Source organism: Zootoca vivipara, chromosome 2, assembly GCF_963506605.1.
Source record: "Zootoca vivipara chromosome 2, rZooViv1.1, whole genome shotgun sequence".
Lineage (NCBI taxonomy): Eukaryota > Metazoa > Chordata > Lepidosauria > Squamata > Lacertidae > Zootoca > Zootoca vivipara.
In genome coordinates, this window is record NC_083277.1 from 83,910,683 (window position 1) to 83,936,408 (window position 25,726).

The 25,726-nt window shown below is 43.8% G+C and overlaps 1 protein-coding gene across 5 annotated transcripts; it reads left to right on the forward strand.

Annotated features, from left to right (window-relative positions):
• The first annotated feature begins 64 nt into the window (after nt 1-64).
• On the forward strand, nt 65-25,726 carry PCP2 (Purkinje cell protein 2). 5 transcript variants are annotated; one of them, XM_035104788.2, is made up of 7 exons: nt 65-3,795; nt 4,872-4,904; nt 5,415-5,481; nt 7,847-7,909; nt 8,214-8,390; nt 18,212-18,335; nt 19,573-20,429. In XM_035104788.2, the coding sequence occupies exons 3-7, from the start codon at nt 5,452-5,454 to the stop codon at nt 19,797-19,799; spliced, it is 621 nt and encodes a 206-aa protein (XP_034960679.2). In that variant the 5' UTR covers nt 65-3,795; nt 4,872-4,904; nt 5,415-5,451; the 3' UTR covers nt 19,800-20,429. The 5 variants fall into 5 exon arrangements, with proteins under 5 accessions (XP_034960679.2, XP_034960681.1, XP_034960678.1 ...); XM_035104790.2 differs by adding an exon at nt 24,928-25,726 and having other exon boundaries at nt 65-5,481; nt 19,573-19,736; XM_035104787.2 differs by adding an exon at nt 23,588-24,524 and having other exon boundaries at nt 65-5,481; nt 19,573-19,736.

The window sequence follows — 25,726 nt, forward strand, 5'->3', positions numbered from 1 at the left end:
AGGATGGTATCCCACTTGATGGTGGATCAGCTCGCTCCTTTTTTTCCTTTAAGGGATTTTTTTTGTTTCTCGCTAGGAACCTTAAATCTTGTTACAGGTTTATGTGGCCCTGCTCTCTTCTGTTTGCCCTACTTCCTCATGTAGGATGAGGGAGGCCCAGTTTGGACTTGACATAAAACTTTAGTGTTACATTTGCTCCTCCCTCCTGTCTCCTCTTCCAGCGCAGCCACAAGGAGATTGGAAACTTCCACTTTTAAACTAACCAGAGTTCCCTGTTACATTTGAACTTGGGGGGGGGGCTGGTTAGTTTAAACTCTGGTTTGTTCAAACAAGCCAGGGACATAAAATAATGATTTGACCCTGGCTTGTTTGAGCAAACCAGAGTTTAAACTAAGTGTGAGGACCCTGTGACCCTCTAGATGTTGTTTGATTCGATTCCTATCAGCCCCAACTAGCATGGCCAGTGGTCAGGAATAATGGGAGTTGTAGTCCAACAATATTTGGACCATGGACTCCTCACCCAGGGTTTAAATTAATTGGCGTTTGCCAAGTTCAGACATGTTTAGGGAAGTTTTTAATGTTTGATGTTAATCATGTTTTTAATATTCTGTTGGGAGCCGCCCAGAATGGTTGGAGAGGTCTGGCCAGATGAGTGGGGTATAAGTAATAAATTATTTATTTATTATGAGCTTTACTTAGCTTTTAAGTGGAAACTGATGCTTCTGATCTTATTGTAACCTTGAATGAAGAGGAGACACGTCTGTGCCAGCCCAATACTTTCTTCTGCTTGTTCTTAAAGCACTAGAGTAGGGAGTTTGAGGCCCTCTTGTCATTTTGGACAACTCCCATCAGTCCCAGCTAGCATGACCAATAGTCAGGGATTATGGGAGTTGTACAGCAACATCTGGAGGGCAACAAGTTCCCCATCCCATGTTATGGTGGCACATCTGATGCAGGTGGAAAGAGATTCTGAGATGACATTTAAGTACCCAACACCAGAGGACATTTGAGGGCAGCTTCACATTTATGCAGCTAACACAAGTTCTTCAAATGCACCAGTGGTGGTAATAATAATAATAATAATAATAATAATAATAATAATAATAATATAAGTATTATTTATTCAAGGTGCACCAGTGGTAGTTTATGCAACAAATCCAAATGTGAATGAAAAAGATGATTGTCTGTAACCAGATTTGTATACAGGAATTTGAAGATGTATGTATTTTACCTACATTGATGGGGTGGTTGCAGGAAGACATCTGTGTGGCACTTCTCTAGATTCAGGAATTGTATTTACCACATAAGGAGCGGAGCCATTCTGATTGAGTTATAAAACATGGCAGCAAAATTTTGGCAGTTTTTTTTTTATCCTGTTTGCAACAACACCAGTGAGCCAGGATTGGCTGTAATACCTCGTGGTGTGTGCACTTACTGTGTTAAAACTAGGACTGCTGTTTCTGTAATGTGTGAATAGATATTTGTTGATGCTTGTGAGATTCCACGTTCCTCCTTGATCTTTGGGGCTGGGATTTCTCTTTTTGTGATACACAAGCTAGCCAACTGTTGCTTATTGCCTGGTTCCTGCTGCCTCCCAGTTGTGTGTTGAGTGGGGTCGAGACCCCAATAGCCTAGTAAGGGATGTTTACATGATGTCCTGGCGTAGATCTGCCTCGGACACCCCCAGCCCAATCTGCTGTGCATGGAGCTTTTAGTCCTGATCCCTGCTTGGGAATTATCATCTGCAATTAATATCCATTTGGATAATTGCTGTACAGCAGCTGCCATGTGGGTGGGTAGTGGATTTGGGGTGATGAATTAGTACGAATGTTTGTTTAGGAATCACTAGTGCCTCAATGGGTTTCGACCTGATCTTGAGGAGAGGGCTGCATAAGCAAATCAATGCTTAGTGACTAGAACTCATTCTTCCAAACCTAACTAGCAACTTCCTTCTGCAGAAACAGTCTCCAGAGCATGCGCAGAGCAATCACCTTGCATCCCTCCCTACTGGGGCTAAAAGGGATTCCTATCTCAGCCTGGAAATATGCTAGCTCTCAGTTTTGCAGATCCAAGCATGGTCAATCAAAAACTTTGGACCAAGCTTCTTCATTTTTTAAGGACTTAATGGGATTTGAAGGGTTACAAGTTGCCTCCTACATCGTATTCAAAGCACCTTGCAGACTTTGTCCCAGTAATTTGTGCAGGAATCTTGTTATACAATTGCATGTTATTGTGGTGGCTTATGCAGACAATAACAAGTGCCCTGCAGTAACACGGCAGCAAAGCCATCTTCAGCCCAGAAGAGAATAAATAGCAATCCAACCTAATTCTGTGGGTGTTGCCTTGGGGTAGTTCCTCCCTATCTTGCTCAGTGCTTCTTTCAACAGCTTCAAGAGCCTCCCAGTGAAAATGGAGGTCTTCCCTCCATTTCCTTGTTGCACATCTGTAGCAATCCTCAACTAGACCTTATGTATCTCCCATGGCCCACGTTGTCCGTTCCTCCTGGAGACAGGCAACAGCTAGTTGCTGCTTTACAGTTACACAACTGGCCCCTAATGCTGGTTAAAACCTTGTAAGCAACTGCTGTCCAAAGCTGTTTCAAAAGTGGCTTCAGAGTTTTTCCATTGCTTGAAATAAAACCTCATTTCCTAATTACTGGACTGGCTCCAAATAACTCCTAACCCCATCTGCTCTCTGTCAGCTAGAGGGGGGGGGAGCTAAGGTGAACACCTCTCAATCACAGCAGGCATCTGAATGAATCCAAAGCATCTGTGTCCATTTTGCTAAAGCAGGTATGCTGAACCCTGCCTATAGTACCAGGACACTGGGTTTGATCTGTCTTGCCCGCTGTCATTGGTATCACAGCTCCCTTTAAAAAACAGCTACTGGGCCATGAAGAAAGGAGCAGTCGGGGAGCACTTGCACCACTCTGAATTAGCTCACTAGTCTGTTGTGATTGCTCACACCACAGTCCCAAGGGACTTTTGAACCCACTGTTAAGTCGACATGCGATAATTCATGAAAACAATGTTTCCTCTGGATCATAGTTATTGAATGCCGGCAAGAAAAACCAAAGTACAAGCTAGCCTATGCCTGACTGCTGTATTTTGATGGTTCTAAATCCTGTGTTCGGCAGTTGGGGGAGATGCACTGAAGGCATATGTTTGCTTCATATGCATTCAGTACAAACCAGATATTCTGTGGGGAAGAAATAGATCTAGCAAATTGGATCCATTTTACTTGCACCTGCATTGTGGCTGTTGGGGCCCTTGCAGTTTTTCACTAAGGGCAAGCTTGCTGTTCTCTCCCACTTAAAAAAAAAATATCCCAGTTGAGTTCCCCGGTCTTGAGGTTGCACTCCCTCAAATGCCACTGTCGCCCTAAAGCAGGTGTTCTCCTGACATTCTAAAGCTGAGTATGTAGCGCTTGAACTCCCCCCCCCACACACACACATCTTTTGGCTGACACCGCCCTCCTTCAGTGCAAGAGGCGTTTCCAACTCAAGTTATTCTCTGTTGCAATAGGGGAATTCTTTCATACTTTCCTTTTAAAGGCCATTGAAGACCAGTTTTTCTCTCTGTATCGATCTGTTCCTTTCATTTTCTTACCACCGTTCCCTAGAGGAGTCAGGTGCCATAGAAACCTTCTTTGGCTAAGTTGGTAAATGCACTGGTGCTAGTGCTAACAAGGCTCCAGGGGCCACGAAACTCCATCGGCCCTGCATCTGATAGCGCAAGGAAATGGAGATAGCAGAGAGAGAGGATGGTCTACAAGCAGTAGATGTGAGCATCTCAGGTAAGCGAGAAGAACAAATGGGCAGGCGATGTGTGTATGTGACGACGTTAGAATTTCTCCATCAGGTTTAGGAAGGCAAACTAGTTCTGGTGTACCTTTTCCCACTCATAAAATACATCACACACCCAAAAGGAAGGAAATGGCAAAGACTATAAGTATCTGTAGGAAAATGCTTTCTCTTTTAAGGGAAGGGACTATATATAGCTCAGTCAGTGGTAAAGTATGTGCTTTCCATGCCAAAGGTCCAAATGGCGTCTCCATTTGAAAGAGGCTTCTCTGCTGGAAAGCTGCTGCCTGCCAGAACGGGTAGTGCAGGCTAGATGGACAAATAGTTTCTCATCTGCTATAAGGCAACTTCCTCAGTTCCTACAGATGAATATGTTGCTGATAATGTCAAGGTTGCAGATAAGATGGTGGAAATGCGATGTCACACTTAGCTTGGTGCTACTAGGTACAGTTCCTTGATTTCCCTTCTTTTCACATTACCTCTCATATTTACCTGTTCTGTATCATGTCTACAAGTAAAAAACATCATGTCTGCTGTTCCCATCTTATGGCTGTTTTCTGTCTGTTCCCAGGCTTTCCTCACCAACTTCCTCTAGCAATTACCTGTTCTTTATAATGCAAAAAATTACATGCTCACACAAATATGTTTCAGTTACCTTAAAAGTGCAAAATCCTCTCTGGTGTGATTTTAATAATAGCTTATGTTTTCTCAAACACAACATAAAAAGATTCTTCGACAGCAATATTACTGCATTTAGCGGATGTTAGAAAGCTATCAGTAAAGAACACATTTTTTTACATTGACTTCTTACACAATACAGCCATGAAAAATGTGTTCAGGGTGTATCTTGACTAATATGATATACTTTTGACTAAGAGCATCTGTACAGACAGAAAAGAGAGTTCAACTTTTTACTAAGATGATGGTGGTGATAAATTCTTTATACCCCGCCCATCTGGCTGGGTTTTGTTAGCCACTTGAGTCTTTTGCAAAGACCAAAATGTAGAATACAGTATAAAGATTTTCATAAACAAATGCAGATTGTGTGGTGTTTTGATTTGTTTTATAGACAGTTCCTGTGCGTGCATCCATTTGCAACCAGGTAAGATCCTAAAGAAATATTTTATTAGCTGGCTAAGTGATCCAAGCTTTGCTAAAAGATCTAATGGATCAATTCCCTGCAGGAATTTTAAATTACAGGCTGAATTTTGACATCACAGAACGTTCTGAATTGGACCTGGGTTTAGCTACTCCCTGGGATATAAATGACCAACCTTTTGGGGCCAATGAGCACTTCTGGAATATTGAGAAAATGCCATGGGTGCCAATCGCAAAATAGCTGTGGCGTAATGCACATCCAAAAGAGCAGTAAAAGAAAAAGAATGGTGCAGGCATCTCCACAACTACCAGCTGCCCCATCAGTCGGGTGGGGGAGAACACCTGCATCAGGCATCCCCAAACTGCAGCCCTCCAGATGTTTTGGCCTACAACTCCCATGATCCCTAGCTAACAGGACCAGTGGTCAGGGATGATGGGAATTGTAGTCCAAAACATCGGGAGGGCCGAAGTTTGGGGGTGCCTGACCTAAAACTACCACTGCACTTGTTCACAGAGAGAGCTTCTTTTGATGTCTCCTCTGCTCAAAACAGATGGGACTGAGTATCAAATCCTGGCTTAAGGTGGGTGAGTACATAAGCACTTTCTTTTTTTTTTTACACCGTGCCACCTCAATGTTTTGAAAATATAAGATGTTAAAGAGCAGTGGTATTTTTCAATTTAAATTTCATTCAACATACTTTAAAAATTCCACTCTTCTGTGGCCCTGGTTTACTATGGGCACAGTGCCCCCACCAAGCCCTACTGCAGTGCCTACTTCAATTCTCTTTGGCGTATGTCGTTTTGGCTAGGCCTAGAGTGGGCCTGAGCACGCCCATTTGCAATACTCAGTTTTGATTGGATGCCAGGAATAGTGGCTCGTGGCTGTGATTGGATGCCTCCCCTCTTTTCTGGATGCAACAGAGACTTCACTTGGAGAAGAGGGACCACTAGGCTTTGGTGAGGAAGCCATGGTGACCGTGGTACATAGAGGCTTGAGGGGACAGTGTCAGAACTCGTGAGGGCCACCTCATGCCAGCAGCTGCAGTACTAAGCACTTGCCCAAAGTTGTTTTGGGTCTGGTTTTAAAAAAAAAACCCTGAAGAAAGGGATTTAGTTCTTTATTTACGCTTGAGGTAGTGCCAGGGGGGACCCCCTTCACTTGGCTGCCTTCACAGAAGCTGCTTTTCCTGTTCCAGAGCGGACAGTTGTTTGCTCATATTTTAAAAGGGGGGTGCTGGAGATAGCAGGGTGGATCCCCACCCACTGGCTTGCCTGCGCAGTCATAGCTTGAGTGCTTGCTTGTCCCACAATGGTCACTTTTTTTATAAAAGGGTTGCTGGAATCTCTGGGGCATACCTCACTTAGGGCTGTTAGAAGTTGCCTTGTACCAGCTCCAGCCATTGGTATATCTGGCTCAGTATTGTCTACTCTGCTGTTTGGCTGTGGTTTCACACTGAGGACATTCTCATCGCTTAGCTGGAGATGCCAGGGAATGAACCCGAGACCTCATGCATTCGAAGTAGATGCCTGCCATTGAGCTATGGCCCTTCCCCATTTGTTTGCCCTTCCTCCCTGTGAAAGTGGTATGTTACTGGGTTCAGGATTTCTCCTTCGTTTTCACCAGTTGACCGGTGGGTGGGTGTTTTCAGTAGAATGAAGGCAGCCCTGTGCCCCCTCCACCCTGAACTTACCTGAAATCTATTCACGCAGTATAGCTTCACATGAAAACTTCTCTTTCACAAACATGATATTTATACAAGATGTGTCCCAAAGCAGCATCAGGCACAGAACACATCTGTCTCAATGAACTAAAAAAAAAATTACAGATATGTTGCTCTTTAGTGCCAACCCAAATCTGTGGTGTGGAGCCATATGGATCTTTGTGATCTTTACAAGGACACACACACACCCCCCAAGAAAAACCTATAGACATATAGAATTTGTAGGTGTGGACTCAGATTTGATTGTGGTTTGGAGCAGATGAGAAAATAAGAATTGAAAAGTCTGTAGCATGGGATGCGCTGGATCTTTGATTCTTACATTTCAGTCCATTGAGACAAATGTGATCTGTGATTTGACAGTGCTTGGTGAACATCAAGTATAAAAACCATGCCAAACTACTTCAGTCTCCCTAGTGTCTAGGTAATTCAGTACAAACTGACCTTTTTTGTGGCAAAGAAGGTTTCTGGAATATGCTTGGCTGTTTACAAACATTTTTTAATATAGTCTTCTGTGCACAGTTTTTGGGTTGTGTCTCTTCTCCTGGTCTTTTAGATATGGCAGACATTTTGTGATGTGTCATGCCCAACAATAGCCACTTTGTGATATGCCACACGCTGCATGGCAGCTATTTTGCAACTGCTACCCACATCCCTTTATCAAAATTACAAATGTGTCCTAAAGTACAAAAAAAGTTGGCAACCCCTGGGTGTTCACCCTCCCAGGGTGACAACAAAACAACAGCAGAAGGTATTAGAAATATATTAAACAATAAGATGAAGCAACAACAACATTAAGTAACATTAAAAACAACACCAGAAGATAAACTCATTATTAAAATGCAGTGCCATAAAATCACCCAAAAGCTCACTGGATTTTTAAATGGTTTTTCTCAAAGCCAGCAAAGTGCTAGAGAGGATATGTCAAACACAGGATGCTGTGAAAAGATTGTGCAAGTGTTTTCACAGATGCCACCACAGAGAAGCCCCTGTCCCTGATAACTATTCAGTTAATTTATATACAGTTATGATGTTCTGAAATGAAACATCAAGATCTATAGGGCTAAACTGATCTGAATTAACACTATATATTTATAAACAAAAAATTCAGCAAGCTCCATGGGGATGACCCAGAGACTGTCCAGAAGGCTCTTGCCCTGAGATAGAGCAACAGTTTCATTGGGGCCTGTCTTGCTGCCTACGTTGTCTAATTATGTTTCTCTCTCAGCATATCTCATCCCAGACCATCACTGCAACATCGTATCATCAAAGTGGGAACATGTCTGCCCAGGTAGGGATTTTTTCATACGAGAGGTTACTGCTGAACTTGGGATATATTTCGAGAAAATGCTTACAATTGGTCTCAGTGGCCTTTTGGGGAGCATAAAGCATAAGCCTTAAGAAGCCCATTCCTGGCCACCTGTGTGACAATCACCAGAGAATCCAAATAGCTGAGAAAGCCAGTAGGGGAAAGAGCATCAATTTGGAAAGAAACTGGCAAGTGCAATGTATAGGGAGGGTGGCAGGGGGTAAGGAAACCAGCATATCCCTCATACATTTCTCCATCTGATCCTTTGACTTGGACATTTTTGTAGGTGGTGAAGAAGAAGAGTCTTGGAAATGTTAAGTGTCCACGGAAGTTCTTCCTGTGCTCTCTCAGGGCTCTGTCCATGCCTGGCCGCCAGTACCAAGCCTTGCCTAGTGTCTTTCTTGGTGACTATGATGCCAGCACCCGCTACACCAGCACCAAGAATACCAAGATGCCTCATTCAGTGAGTGAGTGACATGACCCTTCCCCCAAGTCTCTCCTCTGTCCATCAGGCTACCCTGTTTGTTGGTATTTACCATCAGGGTCAATTTCTACTCTCCTTACCTTACTAGTCATGCACACCCTATTCCGGACCCTGCTGCCAACATTTGCTGGGCAAGTTGCCTAGAGTAACAATATGGTTGTGCTTTAATCTGGAGGCACAAGTTAGGGCCATGGTTGCTCTTGCAAAGCTGTACAAATCCCTTGGCATCCCTGCGTCTCAAAAGATCCACTTGCCACCTGTTGAACTCAACAGCTGGCCAACTGCAGCAGCTGTACCAGTTCAACCTTTGACACTCAGCTACTCTTCCTCATACTGCAGATGTATTTAGGCTCAGTGGACTGGGCCTGCCTGTATACCTGCTTTCTCCACCAGTCCTCATCTGTAAATAGTTCATGACAAACAACTTTCCCAGCCCTCTCCCCCATATACTACTTTGCTACGAAAGCCCACCTTTCCCCTTAAGAACCTTACAGCCGCTGCAAATACCAGTAGTTGTTGACAATCCCCATCCACCATCAACCTTCCAACTTTAACTTCTACACAAGAAAGGGCTTCCCACAATTAAAAAACTTCTATGCTTCATGTAGCAAGCACATCCAGAACACAAGATTCTTGGCCACAACTCATATATTTCAACTTTTATTCCATGGGCCAGAAATAATAGCATGCAGCAGTGCTCACCAAATCCACTACCTGGTTCAATTTTATCCCCATGTCCCACTATGAGAAAGGAAAGTATAAAGACAGGATCGAAAGATCCTGCTTACCTAAGAGAACATTGGCTGTTTCCTATTACCCTTTTACTTCTATAGGGGTGTGGCAGAACACTGTCAGAATAATTGACAGTGTGGGGCTAAATATATGAGTGAGATAAGAGCACAAGAAAGGAAATTCCATGCTCAGATAACTGTTAACAAAGTAACAAATTAGAGACTAATTCACTTTATTGCCACCTACTTACAGTAGTACAGGCCAGTGACTTTCTTCCTGTCACTATTGGGCCAAGCATTTATTAGTGTAGGACTCGGCTTTTACATCTCTAGGAAAGGTGTTCACACATACATGTAGCAGTGCATTCTTGACTGGGTCAAGTCTTACCTCCCACATCACCCTAGAGGGCTGTGAGCCAGCTTGAATTCACAGTGAATTCACAGCACTCAGCTACCAGGCCCCGAGTAGTGCCGTGTCATGTCAGAGGTGAAGTACGTCTGACTTGAAAGTGGACCTCACTAGAAGTCAGATCATGGCTTGATTAGGGCAAGGGAAACAAGGACTGTGCTAGCAGCCTGGATGATGCCAGATCAAAACAAATGTAGCGGCGAGAAGGAAAGGCAGGCGCTTCCCTCAGTTTCCTTGCGGTGCAACACATGTGCATGTACACACATGGGAACACATAACCACACACACACTCACTAACAAAGTGTGTGTTGGCTCTTTTGAGACAATTATCCAGGATAATCTTTATGCAGATTACGGGGATCTGATGGAGGGAGCAGATTGGACGCCTGTGTTTATTAAAATATGGATTTTGATCCCTGTGTGGAGAGAGTGAGGCTGTGCGGGGGAGAGGGTGGCACTGAGCCGGCGAGGGGGTGCTTACTGCTGTAGTACTGTATAAATCACTAAGAGCAGCGGGCACCAGGGCTGTCAGAGTGGCTAGAGGGCAGGGAAAGTGCACAGCGCCGACAGGTCCTATACCACCAACTCAAGGGGATAAACAGCTTTTTCGCTAGGGGAAGGAACCTATTTTGAGCAGTACTTACAGGAGGGGTGTTTCACAATGACAACAGTAGAAGCCAAAACTGAAGAGGAGGAGAAAAAGGAGCCAGATTCAGCACCGGCTCCAGCTCCAGAGGCAGCGCCAGAGGCAACACAAGCATCAAACCCATCAAGCGGGGTAAGGTTGGCCTGGACATGGTGTGACGGGCTGCAAATAGAGGTCTTCATCCAGTTTTTCCACTGCTGTGGGACTTAGAATGTCTGTGGCAGCCATTGAGTTTGGGCTCGGGTGGGGGAGCGGGCTGGGGGAGTGGCATTTATCCAAAAATAGGGTTGGCTGATAGAAGTGAAAGGAGTAGGAGTCATTTATGGACAGGTGGGACCCACAACTAATTGGATACTATTTGAAAAGAAAATGCGTCACACATTCTGTGCTGGTTGCATTCTGACATGCCCATTTTTGATGGCTCTCTCCCATTCCTTTCATTTGGTGCTCAGGTGTCAACCTTCTCTCCTTTATTAGTTTTCTCATTATGTTCTGCCCTTTCCCTCCACATCTGATAGTCATTCTTAGTTGGTTGTGTGCAGTGGGACACTTTCTTCCAGTTATGATTTTCTGTGTGGATACATTGCCAGCTTCTATTTGTCTATAACCCCTTTGTGTTTCTGCCATCAACGGCTTTGCTTTCTTGTGTGACATTGATTCATGTTTTCATGAGCATTACTCAAAAACCCTTTCCTTCAGTGATTTCATGGATTGTAGATTTCTGACCGCATTTAAATGTGAGAACTCATGCTATAAAGTTGATATAATTGAAAAACACTAGAATATGAACAGTTTTATCAACAAGCTGTGTAAAGGTTAAAGAGAAATGCTGTCAAAGAGATACCCAGCTTGATGGGGTAGCAGTTCTGCACAACAAGGTCTAGATTCTTTGGTTCTTGGGACCTTTCTAATCATATGGTACTTCACAGGCTAAAGCAGTAGTGGGAAACCTGTGGCACTCCAGCTCTTGCTGAACTACAGCTCTCATGATCCCTGAGATTGGAATGCTGGCTGGGGATGATGGAAGTTGGAGTCCAACATCTGGAGGGCTGTAGGTTCCCCACCCCTGGTTCAAAGCAAGGCCATATTCTGAGATACAGGAACACGAGAAACACCAATTCAACAGGAAAACATCTTGTGGAAACTAGGGATTCTGAACAAGATTAAAGGGTTATAGTAGAAACACGAATTCTACTTTTGAACATCTAGATCAGGCATAGGCAACCTTGACTCTCCAGATGTTTTGGAACTACAACTCCCATGATCCCTAACTAACAGGGCCAGTGGTCAGGGATCGTGGGAGTTGTAGTTCCAAAACATCTGGAGAGCCAAGGTTGCCTATGCCTGATCTAGGGCAACATGGTAGCAAAAGAAGAGGACAAATGCAATATCTGGTTGGGTAAGGAACATGGCACTACGAGGCTCCTGAGCATAATATTCTGACCATTCTTTGACCCTTCATTTTGAAGGATGATGAAAATTCAAGAGTGTTGAATTTTTAGATTAAAAAATAAATGGGCCTGATAGTAAGGAGCTGAATGAAGAGTATTTGCTAAAAGTCGTTGGGGAAAAAATTGAGCCTTGAAATCTGAGATGGTTAAAAAAAAGCCTAGCTGGGCCACATTTATTCATTTGAATCACACTGCCAGACATAGTGACTAACCTCACATATACAGTAAATAAGCATATCTTTGTAGCCAAATGCCTCCATTAAGTTTAATTTTTCAGTTAGTGCAGCAGGAGGACCAGACCACACGGTTAGAAAGGAGATTAATTCCTTAATTCTGAACACTTGCTGGATTCGCTCCAGTGCTGACTGATATTCCTCCCCCCCCCTCCATGTCTATCACTTCCTCTACAGTTTGGCCTCAATCCTCTTTGTATCAGCTTAACCCTGCCAATTCTTAGTTGCTGATTTCCAATAGGGTGCTCTGTTCTCTTTGCCTTCTCATGTCTGGTTTCTAAGGTACCCTTGGTGTGTTTTTTCTAACCCAAGCATACCTCAGGTTTCCTAATGCACTAGGGCTGGGTGTCTTTCTTCCAAAGCTAATGTCCAGATCAAGAACCAGCAGCAGGGTGGGCTAGAGGAGTTGCCTTCCAACTCTATGATTATATGTGTATTGCTTCCAGTTTCACCAATCTGACGCCTGCCACCTGATCCCTAGGGCTAAGATGTGATTGACTCCTCCCCCCCCCCATTTTCATCTTTGTGTATTGTGCATTCATCTTCCACAATCACCACTCACTCCCTCTATATACTGTGACCCTGTTATATGATACCTGAGGCCTTCTTGCCCTAAGCAACTCCCCTGTTTCATCCAAACACTGTTCCATTTTTTGTTCTTCCTTAATGTTGTAGTTGGATCTTTATCCTTCCCCACTTATCCCTAGTCAATGCTGGAAAGTTATTGGAGGAAGTGGAGCCAGGAGCTAGAAAGGTGCCAGGACACCTCAGCTTGACATTGATCCATTTCTTATCCCTTCACATTTCTGTGTTGTGTAAATGGCCACCTTTATTGATGGCTTCCCCCCTCAAATTATAGTTTATAGATTTGGAAGAAAACATCCCTTACTCTATATGATGGAGAAGTGCAAGCTAATAATAATAATGATAATAATGATAATGATAATGATAAAATTTATTTGTTTCCTACCCATCTGACTGGGTTTCCCCAGCCACTCCAGCATATATAAAAATATAATAAAACTTTACTTCTAGTATTACCATCCCTTCCCCAGTATATCTGATGCTTGCATAGTCGGTAAACAATTAGACAATCACATGGACAACTTTGCAAAGCTACTTCTTTGTTCTGTCTGCTCACCAAAATGAGTAACCCTCCTTGACACAGAAAAGGCCTACTATACCTCTTGGAGTGGAGCCCTTTGACTCTGAATCTTATATATTGGCTTATCTATGTAAATAATGCTTCCGCAGCTGCACCATGCAGTCAGATATTGGTTGAATTATTTTGTGAAATTGTGGATGGGGTGAATTTAGTTGCTGTGTCTCAAAATAGGGAAGAGCAAAGGTTGATTTTATTACCAGTATGGAAAGAATGATAATAGGCTGCAGTGCTTCCTTGAATCAGTGCTCTCGGGTTTGGAAGAGCAAGTGGGGAATAGACCAATTTAAGATGCAGAGGTTGCATGCCTACCAAGCTGTCTCGAGTGTTTGTGGTAATGATTTATCAACAAGCAATGGATGTTGTCTGCCACACACTTATATGTAGATGATTATACATCCACCTGCAGTTATTTCCCATCTACCTGCTTTCTGTGTGTGAGTGTACAATGCAATGGAAAAATTACTGTTTGATACAATACTGTATGGGGAGATATATATATATAAACAGAGCACAATGGGAGAACCAAATAGCAACACTCTCTTTTTTTTAACAGCTAAAAAGGGGTTATGAAGAAGTATTTGTAGATAGCTGTAATAGAGACAAAAGTTTGTTGCTGCCAACACTAGAAATAAGGGGTTTGGGGATTGTTATATGTTGCCAGATGACTTAGAAAAATGACCACAATTGTCTGGCTCTTTCAGTAATGAATGTTCTTTATGCTGTTGTATGTTACTGTGTTAGAATTGTGTTGTTGTTGTTGTTGTTGTTTGGTGGTCAGTGCAATTTTGCTCATGCTTATTTGATGCACTTGATCCTATCATCGTACTCCAAGAAATCACAGTGCTGTAACAATCTGTACTGTATTACACTTGTACAACCATTTGCTGAGCCACTGTGCGACAATGAATGTTCATGAACATTCTGTCAAGATATTTTAAGGCCAGCTTTTCTGATGGAAAACCTTTTATACATAGAGGGTCCAGGGATGGGAATAGCTTGGGAGAAACAGATTGAGGGCTGGAAAGAGAACCCAGAAGGTAGGAAATATTTGGGGTGCCCTGAGTCAAGGTAGTTGAAGGAGAGGAACAAAGTAGGCAATGGGCTAAGAAAGGAAAGCCCGAAGAAAGGAGAAGTGGAAAAAAAGGAGACAGCTTCAGGGGGGAAATATAATCTGAGGCAATTTCACATAGTGATTTGGACTCATGCTACAATTCTTTGGGTGCAGGTTTTCAGATACTTTGGAATATTATTTATTTGAGTTGATGCAATTAGTTTGTAGCCAATGTGAAGCATACAGTATATGCAAACACACACATATTCATCTTTTATTCAACAAGTGCAAACGTGGAATGTTTGCTGATGTGACAGGACAGTCACAGTTACAGGTTGATTGTGTGCTGTTGTGCATGGATAAGCAGCAGGATTACTGTGGTGCATCAGACTTTGAAACTTTAAAAGGTGTGAGGTGGTGGTGGATTCCAGGACCTTCCATTCCATTTGCACTTCCACTGACATTCCCTTGCCTTGCAAAGCTATGAAGCTATGAGTTTTTATGGCTCTGGCTATTTGAGGATTCCCTTTTCCCTGTTTACTATTTTTTCCTTACATTCTGTTGTACTTTTGCAAATCTTGGAGGTTCTCCAAACCTGCTGACACCTTCGCCTTGTACATGGCCATTTTGGCTACATAAACAACATCCTTCCCAGCCTGAACACTGGAAATAAAGGGAACAATGTGCTTGTACAAATAATGTATTCAATAGTACATTGTATAATTTGTTTGGGTTCATTTTGGATAATTTATTTTGTGTTTGTGCCTGCTCTCTCAGATTGGGAGCAGGCTACCAGGGCTCCATTGGGACATGTTTAAGAATACAAACTAAGGACTACTATTGCCAGGAGAAAGAGACTGCAGCTGCCTAATTGCTCCACTGCGGCCAGCTACACTATCACAACAAGTCACACAACAGAGGGTGCTGATCTTAGGGAGTTCTGTCTTCTTTTTATTCCTAGGCTCTGTGATGTAACCCCAAAACAGTTCCCCAAAATATTAAGCACAGGCTAATACAGCAGTTCAATATATGGCTGCACTCCCCTTCTTACCTCAAACTTTGTGTAATGTTGTTTGCTATTCTTCGTGCTGTGTCTAGGAAAGAATTTTTCTTTTTTAATCTTTAAAAAAGCAAGCAGCTGTGTTGTATCCTAGTAGTGTATCCAGCAGCAGCACTTTTAAAAGTAAAGAACAAAGAATGCATTTGCAGACACTTCATCGTGAAAATAAAATAAAAGGTCCTAAAAGGAAATTGTATAGATTTTTAAACCCCCCCCTTTTCTTTTTTTTAGTCTTTGTAAAAGGCTATAGTCTTCCTCCATATTCAAGTCAGAAAGAAACTTTCTGACCTGCTGGGAGCCCTCAAGTTATATCTAGAAGATGAAAGAGAAGGCCTGTTAAAGCAAGCACACCTCAAAGACTGTTCCAAACCCTGCAACCTCCACACTGCACCTAACCTCAATAATTTCTCATAATGTAACAGAACAGCAAAAACATACCTGGGTGAGATCAATGGGTTTCCAACCATGTGGTTTTTCAGAAGTGCATGTTGATATTATTCCCAAGTAGATAGTGAAATGAATTTTCTTTGATCCTAAAACCCAATTTGCATTTTAATATGAAAATCTAATATTCTAATGAAAAATTGATTTCTAACAAAAAGGAAAATTTAACTTGTGTTAGCCTATAAAAAATTCCAAAATCCATATTATGGCAATACTTTTATTAGGACAACACAAAATAGTATACAAATTTATGGAGTAAATTATGATTTGGTTTAAAACAAACAAACACAAACCCAATGGGGTGCATGGATTGGCAAATAGCAACAACTGGGCAAATAATGAAAATAGAGTTTGGATTCCATTAAAGACCTGCTGCCTTTCCCGATAATTCAAACACTGAACAAAATGAATGATCACCCTCCCAAAATTAACCTACCTATTCCAAACCCTCCCAATCTGGATTACCCCAACTCAACTCTGCAGATGGCAGAGAAAACTACACTCTTTTATCTTCTCACATAAAAATCCAAGAATAAGCCCCAAATACCTGCACCTCCCCACCTCAGAAGGAGGATGGGGAATCCCCAACATAGAAGCAGATTATACATTGCTAACCAAATACGCAATATAATCCCATATATACTAGAAGATGAGACAAAACAATGGATACACCTATAGAGGGACACACCTGCACCACAGCATACCCACTCCTTCCAATCAAACTAAGGAAAATTCCCACATCACTTAACAGGTACACACAGACCATGCTCAAAGCATGGAAAACAGAAATAGGCAAACTATCCCCAACTTCATCCCCACTAATTCCCCTGGCATACCACCCATTATTCCACCATGCAGCACAAAACCTCCAGATAAAAACTTGGCAAACCAAAGGCTTATACAGTATCACCTATTAGATTTCTATAAAAATATCAAACCTTTGTCAACACAAGAAATACAGGACAAACTAGAAGACATCCAAATGCCCTGGTTAGCACAACACCAATTACATGCCCTCTTAAACAATCCAGCAGTAAAATCAGCAGCAACTAGGCCCCTGACAACCTTCGAAAACCTCCTCCTAACAAAAAAAAATCTTGTTTTCAGACTTTAAACAAAGTGACTGTTAAACATAGGGCCAAGGTGCCTTCGGCTCCCCCAATAAATTATTTGAGGGGGCAGCCCCCCTCCAAAGTTGATGGCCATTGCCATTCAAACGGTGTGCATGCACCCCATCATGTGATTGATTATGTGGAGTGGGGCTTACCTCCCTCCAAATATTTTATTCAAGTTGGCACAACTGCTGTCAAAAGATGAGTGGGTGCGCTGATCACGAACCTTCAATCCACTGGAGAATCAGCCAGCATAACATGAGCCTGACCAAACTGCGGGAGGCAGTGCAAGACAGGAGTGCCTGGCGTGCTATGGTCCATGGGGTCACGAAGAGTCGGACACGACTAAACGACTAAACAACAACAACAAAAATGGGGTAAATTAAGGGATGAGGAAACTTTTGCCATACTAAGCAGATCTGGGGGACAGAAATCGGCATTCTTCATAGGGTTTGATGTCATGGATTGCCCAAGAGCAGGAATGGAGAACCTGTGGCTCTCCACAGGTTCATCTGACTCCAACTTGCATCAGCCTCAACCAGCATGGCAAGTGGTTAGGAATGATGGGAATTGCAGTCCAACAACATCTGGAGGGCCACAGGTTCCCTATCTCTGGCTAAGAGTGACAGCGATGAGCTAGGAAGTTGCCTGTTCAATATGGGGCTAATTCTACTGTATTATTATTATTATTATTATTATTATTATTATTATTATTACTACTACTAACAACAACAAGAACAACAACCACCCAATCCTTCACCCTAAGGTCCCAGGATGTGTTACAACATTAAAATGGTCCTTTAGACCTGAAGGAGCATTTCTACCTCCATCATTCAGCCCAGACACTGATGTCCAGTTCCTAGGGCCTTCTGACAGTTCCCTCACTGCAAGAAATGAAGTTACAGGGAACCAGGCAGAGGGTCTTCTCGGTAGTGGTGCCTGCCCCATGGAACGCCTTCCCATCAGATGTCAAAGAGATAAATGATTATACAAGTTGTTAGTTTCCAAAGCCATCTGAAGGCAGCCTTGTATCAGGAAGTTTTTAATGTCTGATGCTTTGCTATGTTTTTTATATTCTGCCGCAAGCCACCCAGAGTGACTGGGGCAACCCAGACAGATGAGCAGGGTGGATAAGTAAATAATAATAATAATAATAATAATAATAATAATAATAATAATAATAATAAAATGCTATTGTTGCTGTTCTCCACATTTCCCACAAAAAACCAGCTCTGACAGATGAAGATAGGATCCACAGAGGAAGACACCGCAGAATTGTTTGTAATCCAGCACCATACAAGAGGGTAGAAAAACCCACTGGAGGCATGAGTGTGTCTCTCACCTACCTGCAGCAGTTCCTGCTGAGCGCTTTGGAAAAAGTTAGGAAACAACACAGCTTTGCTCCTCATGGTGCTGATGAAAGCCAGCCAGAGGGGAGGACCCACAAGGGCACAGGATAGATGTCATGCCCTGTTTATTTGTTGTCCTTGTTTTGCAGTCGGGTTCCCCAGAACAAGAAGGATTCTTCAGTCTGCTGACCCATGTACAGGGAGGGCGCATGGATGAGCAACGATGCAACATTCAGATTGTTCACAACAAGAGTGGCTCAGACACTGAAAAGAGTGAGTTAACCAAGGCTGGGTGAGAGGGGCAAGTAAGGGAGCAAGTTCAGGTCAGTGGGTACATCTTTGCAAAAGCTATAACAGCTCTTGGTCCCGACTACCCCAAGCCTAGGTGAGGTCCATCTCTCCTTGTAGGCCATTTTCTCATAAAACTGCTGACCCCAGTCCTCAGATTTTGATAATATGTGAATAACTGTTATGGACCTGCTTGGGAAATTCTGTTAGGTCATAAAGTCTTCCAATGCATTTGTGGATCATAGGTACAAAGCTAGCTGAAAGCATCTTTGCACAATGAAGTAAGAATGAGAGAGAGATTGATTCAGGGTAGGACCCTGATATCTAGTCCCACTTATGCAAGCCACACAAGGACTTCCTCTATCACAACTGGGCTTCCACCCCACCCCCCAAAATTGGTTCTGGGTGGTTTGGGGAAAAACCCCAGCACAGTGCATGAGAAGAGGAGGGGGAGATCATTCCTCTTGGCAAGCTGAAAAGCTTGCACTGATGGAACAATTGTCATAGTACTATGCTAAATTTCTCCCTTAGTTTGCATTTAGAGGTGAAGCTGCCTTTGCACTTTTCAAAAGAATACTTAGAGCAAAATGCAACCATCTTTTGGAATTCATACTTCTCCAAATATTGTAATGCAGCTCTCCAGCCAAGTAACATGTACAGTACCCAAAAAATGCATATTTAGGGTAGTCATATTTGAAAAAGTAAAAACCAGGACAGCCCAAAAGCTGTTGAATTTTTTTAAGGAAAGCCCCTAAATTGTTGAGCTTTAGTTTTTTATTTTTAAAAAACATGCCTAAGATCTAGGACAAAGCGCCACCTTTTGGAAATTCCCCCCGGATATCGATTCCACCTTTGAAATCCCAGATGTATGGCAGCCGTAGCATAAAGTGTGCATAAAATGCATATATATCAGATAAAATATCATTTAAAATTTCATATTAGGGGAAATTGTTTTGTGAAAAATTGTATAGTAGACATAAGTGGGTAAACGAGTAACTGAGAGAAACAAAAACTGACACCTTTACCCACCCCCAGCTCTGCATCAGGAAAGTTGACTCCACAGAGAACTGTTGTGCTAATGGGAGGGTGCTCTTTCTGCTGGAATCTGATACCAAATACTGACTGCTAGAAGTCCATGATTCCTAAGGGATGCAAGATCAGTCCTAGTACTGTGCTCCCTCTGTATGCCTTTCCCTAATGCCCTTTTCTATTTCTTGGGCAGAGAACACCCCCAGCCCACCCCCAGAGATGGACAACTTCATGGATATGCTGGCGCATACGCAGAGCCGGAGGATGGACGATCAGCGGGTCAGCTTCAACTACCTCCCAGGCTTCCAAAACACTGACCGTAATGCCAGCAACAAACCGGCCACTGGGGCCACCAAGGTGAGAGGGAGATGGGAAAGCAGTGGTCAGGGCAGGGAAACTTTGGGTTCTATCTTGGCTTAGACATTCTTAGAGCAGAACCATTAAGTCCCTGTTAATGGGACTAACATAAGTCCCACATGTCTAAGTCTAGGTCCAGTCCCAAAAGTTACCCGCGCAATATAACTGTAGCACAGCTGGAAATGCACCTAAGTCAGGCTATGTCACAGTCACAGCCTGTTTCTGCCAACACAGCTTGTTTCTGGAAACAAGCAATAGGAGTTGTAGAGGCACCGTGGCTCATTAGGCTTGATGTACTTTAAAAAAATGTTTGCCCTGTCTTTCCACTCTAAAAGGTGACTTACATAAACAATTCACACCAATAACTGAAAACTGTATCAAATATTGAACAATAACAGAAATGGAGAACAAGCTGAAATGGGAAAATAATGCAAACAATAGCAGTAAAATTCCTGAAAAGACATCACAGTGAAAACAAAATGTGAACATTTCACTGCCAACATACCACCATCAAAGTTCATTTTTTGTTGTGCAAGCATTACAAAAACCTGCAAAATATGTTTACTAGAGATGAAAGTAGGAGGATAAATACCAAGAAAATATAATGCATTCAATACCCTGAAAAGCAGCATTGTCTGTCTCCTAATAAACGTCAGTTTCATCTGCGCCACTACCATGATTTTCGCTTAAAAGACATTCTACCTACTAGAGCACGGGTGTCAAACACAAGGCCCGGGGGCCAAATCCGGCCCGCCAGACCTTGTCATGTGGCCCGCCGAGCGCCCCAGCCAGCGGGACCCAGCAGCGGGACCTTGCTGCTAAGGCGCCGCGCCAACAAAGCGCCGACAAACAGCTGGGGCTGGGGGGGGGAGTAGAAAGGCGGCCGGAGCAGCGCTGCGTGGAGCGCCCCGAGCCACAGCAGGAGGAGGAGGCAGCTTGCCGGGTCAGCGCCCGGCAGCGCCGCACGGAGAGTCCCTAGCCTCTGTGACGCAGCAGTGCTCTGTAGCACTTTGAATCCTCCTCCTCCTGCCACGGCTCGGCGCCTGGAAACGGCTGCTGCTGCTGCTGCTGCTGAAGCACAGACAAAGCACCCAGCAGCGCCACGTGGGGGAGGATTCAAAGTGCTACAGAGCACTGCTGCATCCCAGAGACTCGGGACTCTCCGCACGGCGCTGCCGGGCACCGACCTGGCAAGCCGCCTCCTCCTTCTGCTGCTGCTGCTCAACCTCATGAAGGTGAGCTCAGCAGCGGCTCAGCCTCATGAACGTGCAACTCTGAGGCTTTACGCACTTCTCCTAAAACGGACATCCGCTGCCTCACGCTGCACGGGAAATGCTTTTTGCCCCTGGGTCCCTTCACGCTCTTTTCTGGCGCTGAATCAAGGCGGCGACCCCCCCTCCCTTTCTTTCTTCCTCTCTCTCGTTCTTATTCTTTCTTTCCCTCTCCTTCCTTCCTTCTTTATCTCTGTCTTCTCTCCCTCTTTCTTTTCATTTCCTTATTTATTCCTTCTTTCCTACTCTTCTTTCTCTCACCTCTTTCCTTCCTCTCTCCCTCCTGCTCCCTCTTTTCCTTCTTTCTTCCTTCCTTCCTTCCTTCCTTCCGTCCTTCCCATCTTTCTTCCTCTCCCTCATTCTTATTCTTTCTTTCCCTCTACTTCCTTCCTTCTTTCTCCCTTTCCGTCTTCTCTCCCTCTTTCTCTTTCTTTCCTTCTTTATTCCCTTCCTTATTTCCTACTCTTCTTTCTCTCCCCTCTTTCCTTCCTTCCTCTGTCCCTCCCACTCCCTCTTTTCTTCCTTCCTTCCTTCCTCCCCTCCCCTCCCTCTCCCTCTCCTCAGAAACATAGGATGCTGCTTTATACTTCTGGCCCTTAAACCCTGGAACCAGGAGAGCAGCTCCAGTGAGTCAACCTCAGCCAGTCCCTTTGGTGAAGGGTGGTGGCTCACTGGCAGAACATCTGTCCTGCATGCAGAAGGACCCCAGCATCTCCAGGTACTAGTAGCTCTGCAAAGGTCCTGCATGAAACCCTAGCGAGCCTCCACCACCCAGTGCAGTTACCAAAAATCATTTTTCAATAAATTGTACAATAATTGTACATTTGAATATCTACTTGCCATTATTCTATGTTTCTGCTTTCAGGGCTAGTTATTACTTACATTATTACAAAAAACAGTAATAATTGAATGCAGTGACAATAATTTATGATAATAAAGAGTGGACACATAGTCCTACAGATACAACCGGCCCTTTGAGGGTGACCAAACTGCTGATGCGGCCCCCGATGAATTTGAGTTTGACACCCCTGTACTAGAGGGCAATATCTCTTGTTCCCTCAGGACACTGCACACTAGCAGAAAACTTACCTTTTATTACTAAAATTGTTTGCATCACATTTTCTTAAAGCTGAGCTGATGCTTAAAGCCCAACTGGTAACTATTGTCTGTTAACAAGAGTTTCTGCTAGTTCCCACATTCACTTGCAGCAACAAGTAAAGGTAAAGGTAAAGGTAAAGGTAAAGGTAAAGGTAAAGGTAAAGGTAAAGGGACCCCTGACCATTAGGTCCAGTCGTGACCGACTCTGGGGTTGTGGCATTCATCTCGCGTTATTGGCCCGAGGGAGCAGGCATACAGCTTCCAGGTCATATGGCCAGCATGACTAAGCCGCTTCTGGCGAACCAGAGCAGCACACGGAAACACCGTTTACCTTCCCACTGTAGCGGTTCCTATTTATCTACTTGCACTTTGACGTGCTTTCAAACTGCTAGATTGGCAGGAGCTGGGACCAAGCAACGGGAGCTCACTCCGTCGTGGGGATCGAACCGCCGACCTTCTGATCGGCAAGCCCTAGGCTCAGTGGTTTAACCCACAGCGCCACCTGTGTCCCTCACTTATTTACCTTATTCACTTATTACCATCTCTACACAGAGCAGATGGCAAGGAGTTGACACAAAGTTGGTATCATCATAATTTATTTTGCATGTCTGCATACTAAGAGGCTTCTGATTTTTGTTTGTTTGTTTGTTTGTTTCCACATTAATAGCATTCACACTTGATACAAGTAACTCAAGATTTTAATGTGAAAAAGCAGACACGCATGCATACACCCACATACAGATATGCTCTATTTTTCTCTCAAGGCCACCTTAATTCTATTTATATCTACAAAATTGTAACGTACAGCAAATGTATTTCTGCTTGCATATACTATCATCATCATCATCATTTAATTTCGTTACCCGCCCTTCACCATAAAGTCCCAGGGCAGGTTCCATCTAAAAATATATAAAAAAGAGTATAAGAAAATAAAACAGCCCCACCCCAAAGTGCCATACAATGCAATACGTTCATATCAACAAAACAGATGGTATATGGGGAGACAATAGCAACAGTGCTTTTTTTCTTTTAAAATGTTTAGGGGTACCCTCATTTTTATTCAAGAAAATCACCATTTTATAGTTCAAATCGGGAAAAATATATACAGTAAATGGACAAAAGTACAAAGATTCACAAAGTGTTTAGGGGTATGCGTACCCCTACGTGCCCCCAGGAAAAAAGCACTGACTAGCAATACTGATTCAGCTGTCAAAGACCAATGAGAAGATATGCTTCTTCAATGACCGTGCCAAGAAACAGCATCTGATGCCCCCGTGTAAGGAGGAAATTCCACAATTTTGTAGCCATTATGGAAAAGGCTCTCTTGCGGGCCATTGCCCTTTGCACCTCCAAGGGAGATGTGCTATATAAGTGCATTGCGGACATTGGGGGACTGTGATTAGCCATTACATAACCACTGTGGCCCCCGAGATGGGACTGTGGGCTACTTCATGTAGTAGCTTCTCCTTCTCTTCCTTTCAGCCCATCAAGCCTACTTGGTTCTATCTACCGGCCAGACCTGCATAAACAAACACAAGGTTCTGCAACACTCACTATCTGTAAATCAGTCATATTGTGCTTCTGATCTTTGAGGGCTGGGGTCAGCAAACATGTCCCACTAGCAGAAGCCTGTGCAATGGGAATTTCCCTCTCCCCCTATGCACTCCAAAATTATTGGAGGGTCCAGGGGAACCTCCAAAACAGCATGCAGGTGGAGGAGAGGGAACATGGTTCCATCAGGCTAGCAGTAGTCCTTGCATGGACGGAGCAATCTCCTCAGCGCTCTGTTGAATTCCTCCATAAAGAAGATGTCCCTCCATACATATCCGCACAATGTCTTTTCCCTGTTGTCCCATTAATACTCCTGAATGAGGCAAGTATTAACCTTCCTTATTGAGTCTCTTTGACCGTCTGTCACTAACCCTTGCCCTGCTTGGGGCGGCCTTGTGATATTCTCCTTGTTATTCAACTGATTAACTCTTTATTTCTGTTTCTTTACTGTTTTCTGGCTGGAACAACATGAGGCCTTGTCTGTGCCGTACTGTGTCGTGTCCACAAGAGGCATCTCCAGGATGACACTTTCTACAAAACTTGTTCATGTCCCGGGGCTAAGTTTGACTTGGTGGTGGCATGAATGTAAAGTGAATGCCAAAGAGCATTACCCAGACACATAAGGCCTCTGCAAATCTATGCACACTTCTTCTGGGCCACAGAAGGAGCATTACACATGAAGGAGCCTTAGCTGAATCTAGCTAAAGAGGACAGGGTGGGCTGTAAGGCATGCCCTGCCTTTTGACAACCCTGTGGTCCTGACATCCATGAAACAGCGAAGCAAGCCTGGGAGGCAGCTTTTTAGGTGCTGGAAATGGGCCCAGAAGTTTATGAAAGGCAAAGCTTGAAAATGGCATCATCTGCCTAGATTACGTTAATCACCCACAAATGCCTAGGGTTCAAGTAGCAGCCCCTCCCTCCCTCCCTCCCTCCCTCCCTCCCTCCCTTCCTTCCTTCCTTCCTTCCTTCCTTGGGGTACTTGGAACTAGGCACTCAATGGCCAAGCCATTCCTAGCTTGGGGCTACCATAGATGGTTTCAGCTCTCTACAGGCAAGTGGTGTCAGGTAACACTTCGAGATGCAGGTCATCAGTGAATATGAGAAACAGCAACAGCACACAATGCATCCACCCACAGCCTCTTGGAATCTTGATGGAAGTCTGTTCAATGTTTCTGTATTTATGTGTCTGTATGTGCCTAGGGCAGCTCTATAGGAAGGGAAACGCTCCCGTCCTTGGCTGCACTACCACCACTGTATTTTCTTCTTTGCAGAAATGAGTACCTCCCCAGTCCTGATCAGGGAAGGTGGCAGACAGACACCGACCTGATGCCACCAAGCACAGCACTCCGTCACTCGCCCAATAGCAACCCCTCACTGCAGTATCTGCCCTGCTCATTCTCTGTACGTGCCCTGCCAATCCAATAAAGACTCAGATGGTTTCTTCCTTGTCGGTTTCCTTAGCAGATGACCCTTAGCAGCAGGGGAGCAGGGAAATGAGAACTGCACTCTTGTACATGAAACAACCGTTGCAATAGCATGCTCTTGTGGTGGTAAGAGGGGAGGTAAAATTGCAATAACTAAGTCACTCGCAACTGCTCCTGGAGTTGGAATCCTGCCTTTCCCTCTGATGAACTGAGCACAATTCGCGGGTGTCCTTCATGCCACAACCACTTCAATAAATTTACACCTAAATACAGTGTCACTATTTTCAAAAAGGCTCCAGTCACATACTGGCAATTTCAGGTAGCACAATTAAAACCTGACTTGAACCTCTTCTGCAACAAACTAGCTTTCTGTTCCCTCCCCAACCCATCCCAAGTTAAACTTTTTGCAGTAACTGACAGAAAAATGCTCCAGAAAGTGTGGGATTACGTTTGCCTGAAGCAACACTGAAGCTCCCTGCGAACAAGTCAGAATGTTCAATAAAGAGCCAACGTCTTATAACCTCCTCGCAAATTTTGTATGAAAAAAATCAGGACAAATGCTTAACAAACCGGTCATCTGGATGCGACTCAAGTCCATGTTCCAAACCCCCTGTACCAGACGGGTAATCAGGCCTTTTCACATTAG

Bases quoted from the DNA above. Each gene is read 5' to 3' on its own strand.
- PCP2 (XM_060271768.1), top strand. From the start codon at position 5,452: ATGGGACTGAGTATCAAATCCTGGCTTAAG. The intron at 7,910-8,213 runs GTAGGGATTTTT...ACATTTTTGTAG, and splicing joins GTGGGAACATGTCTGCCCAG to GTGGTGAAGAAGAAGAGTCT. The intron at 18,336-19,572 runs GTGAGTTAACCA...TTTCTTGGGCAG, and splicing joins TGGCTCAGACACTGAAAAGA to AGAACACCCCCAGCCCACCC.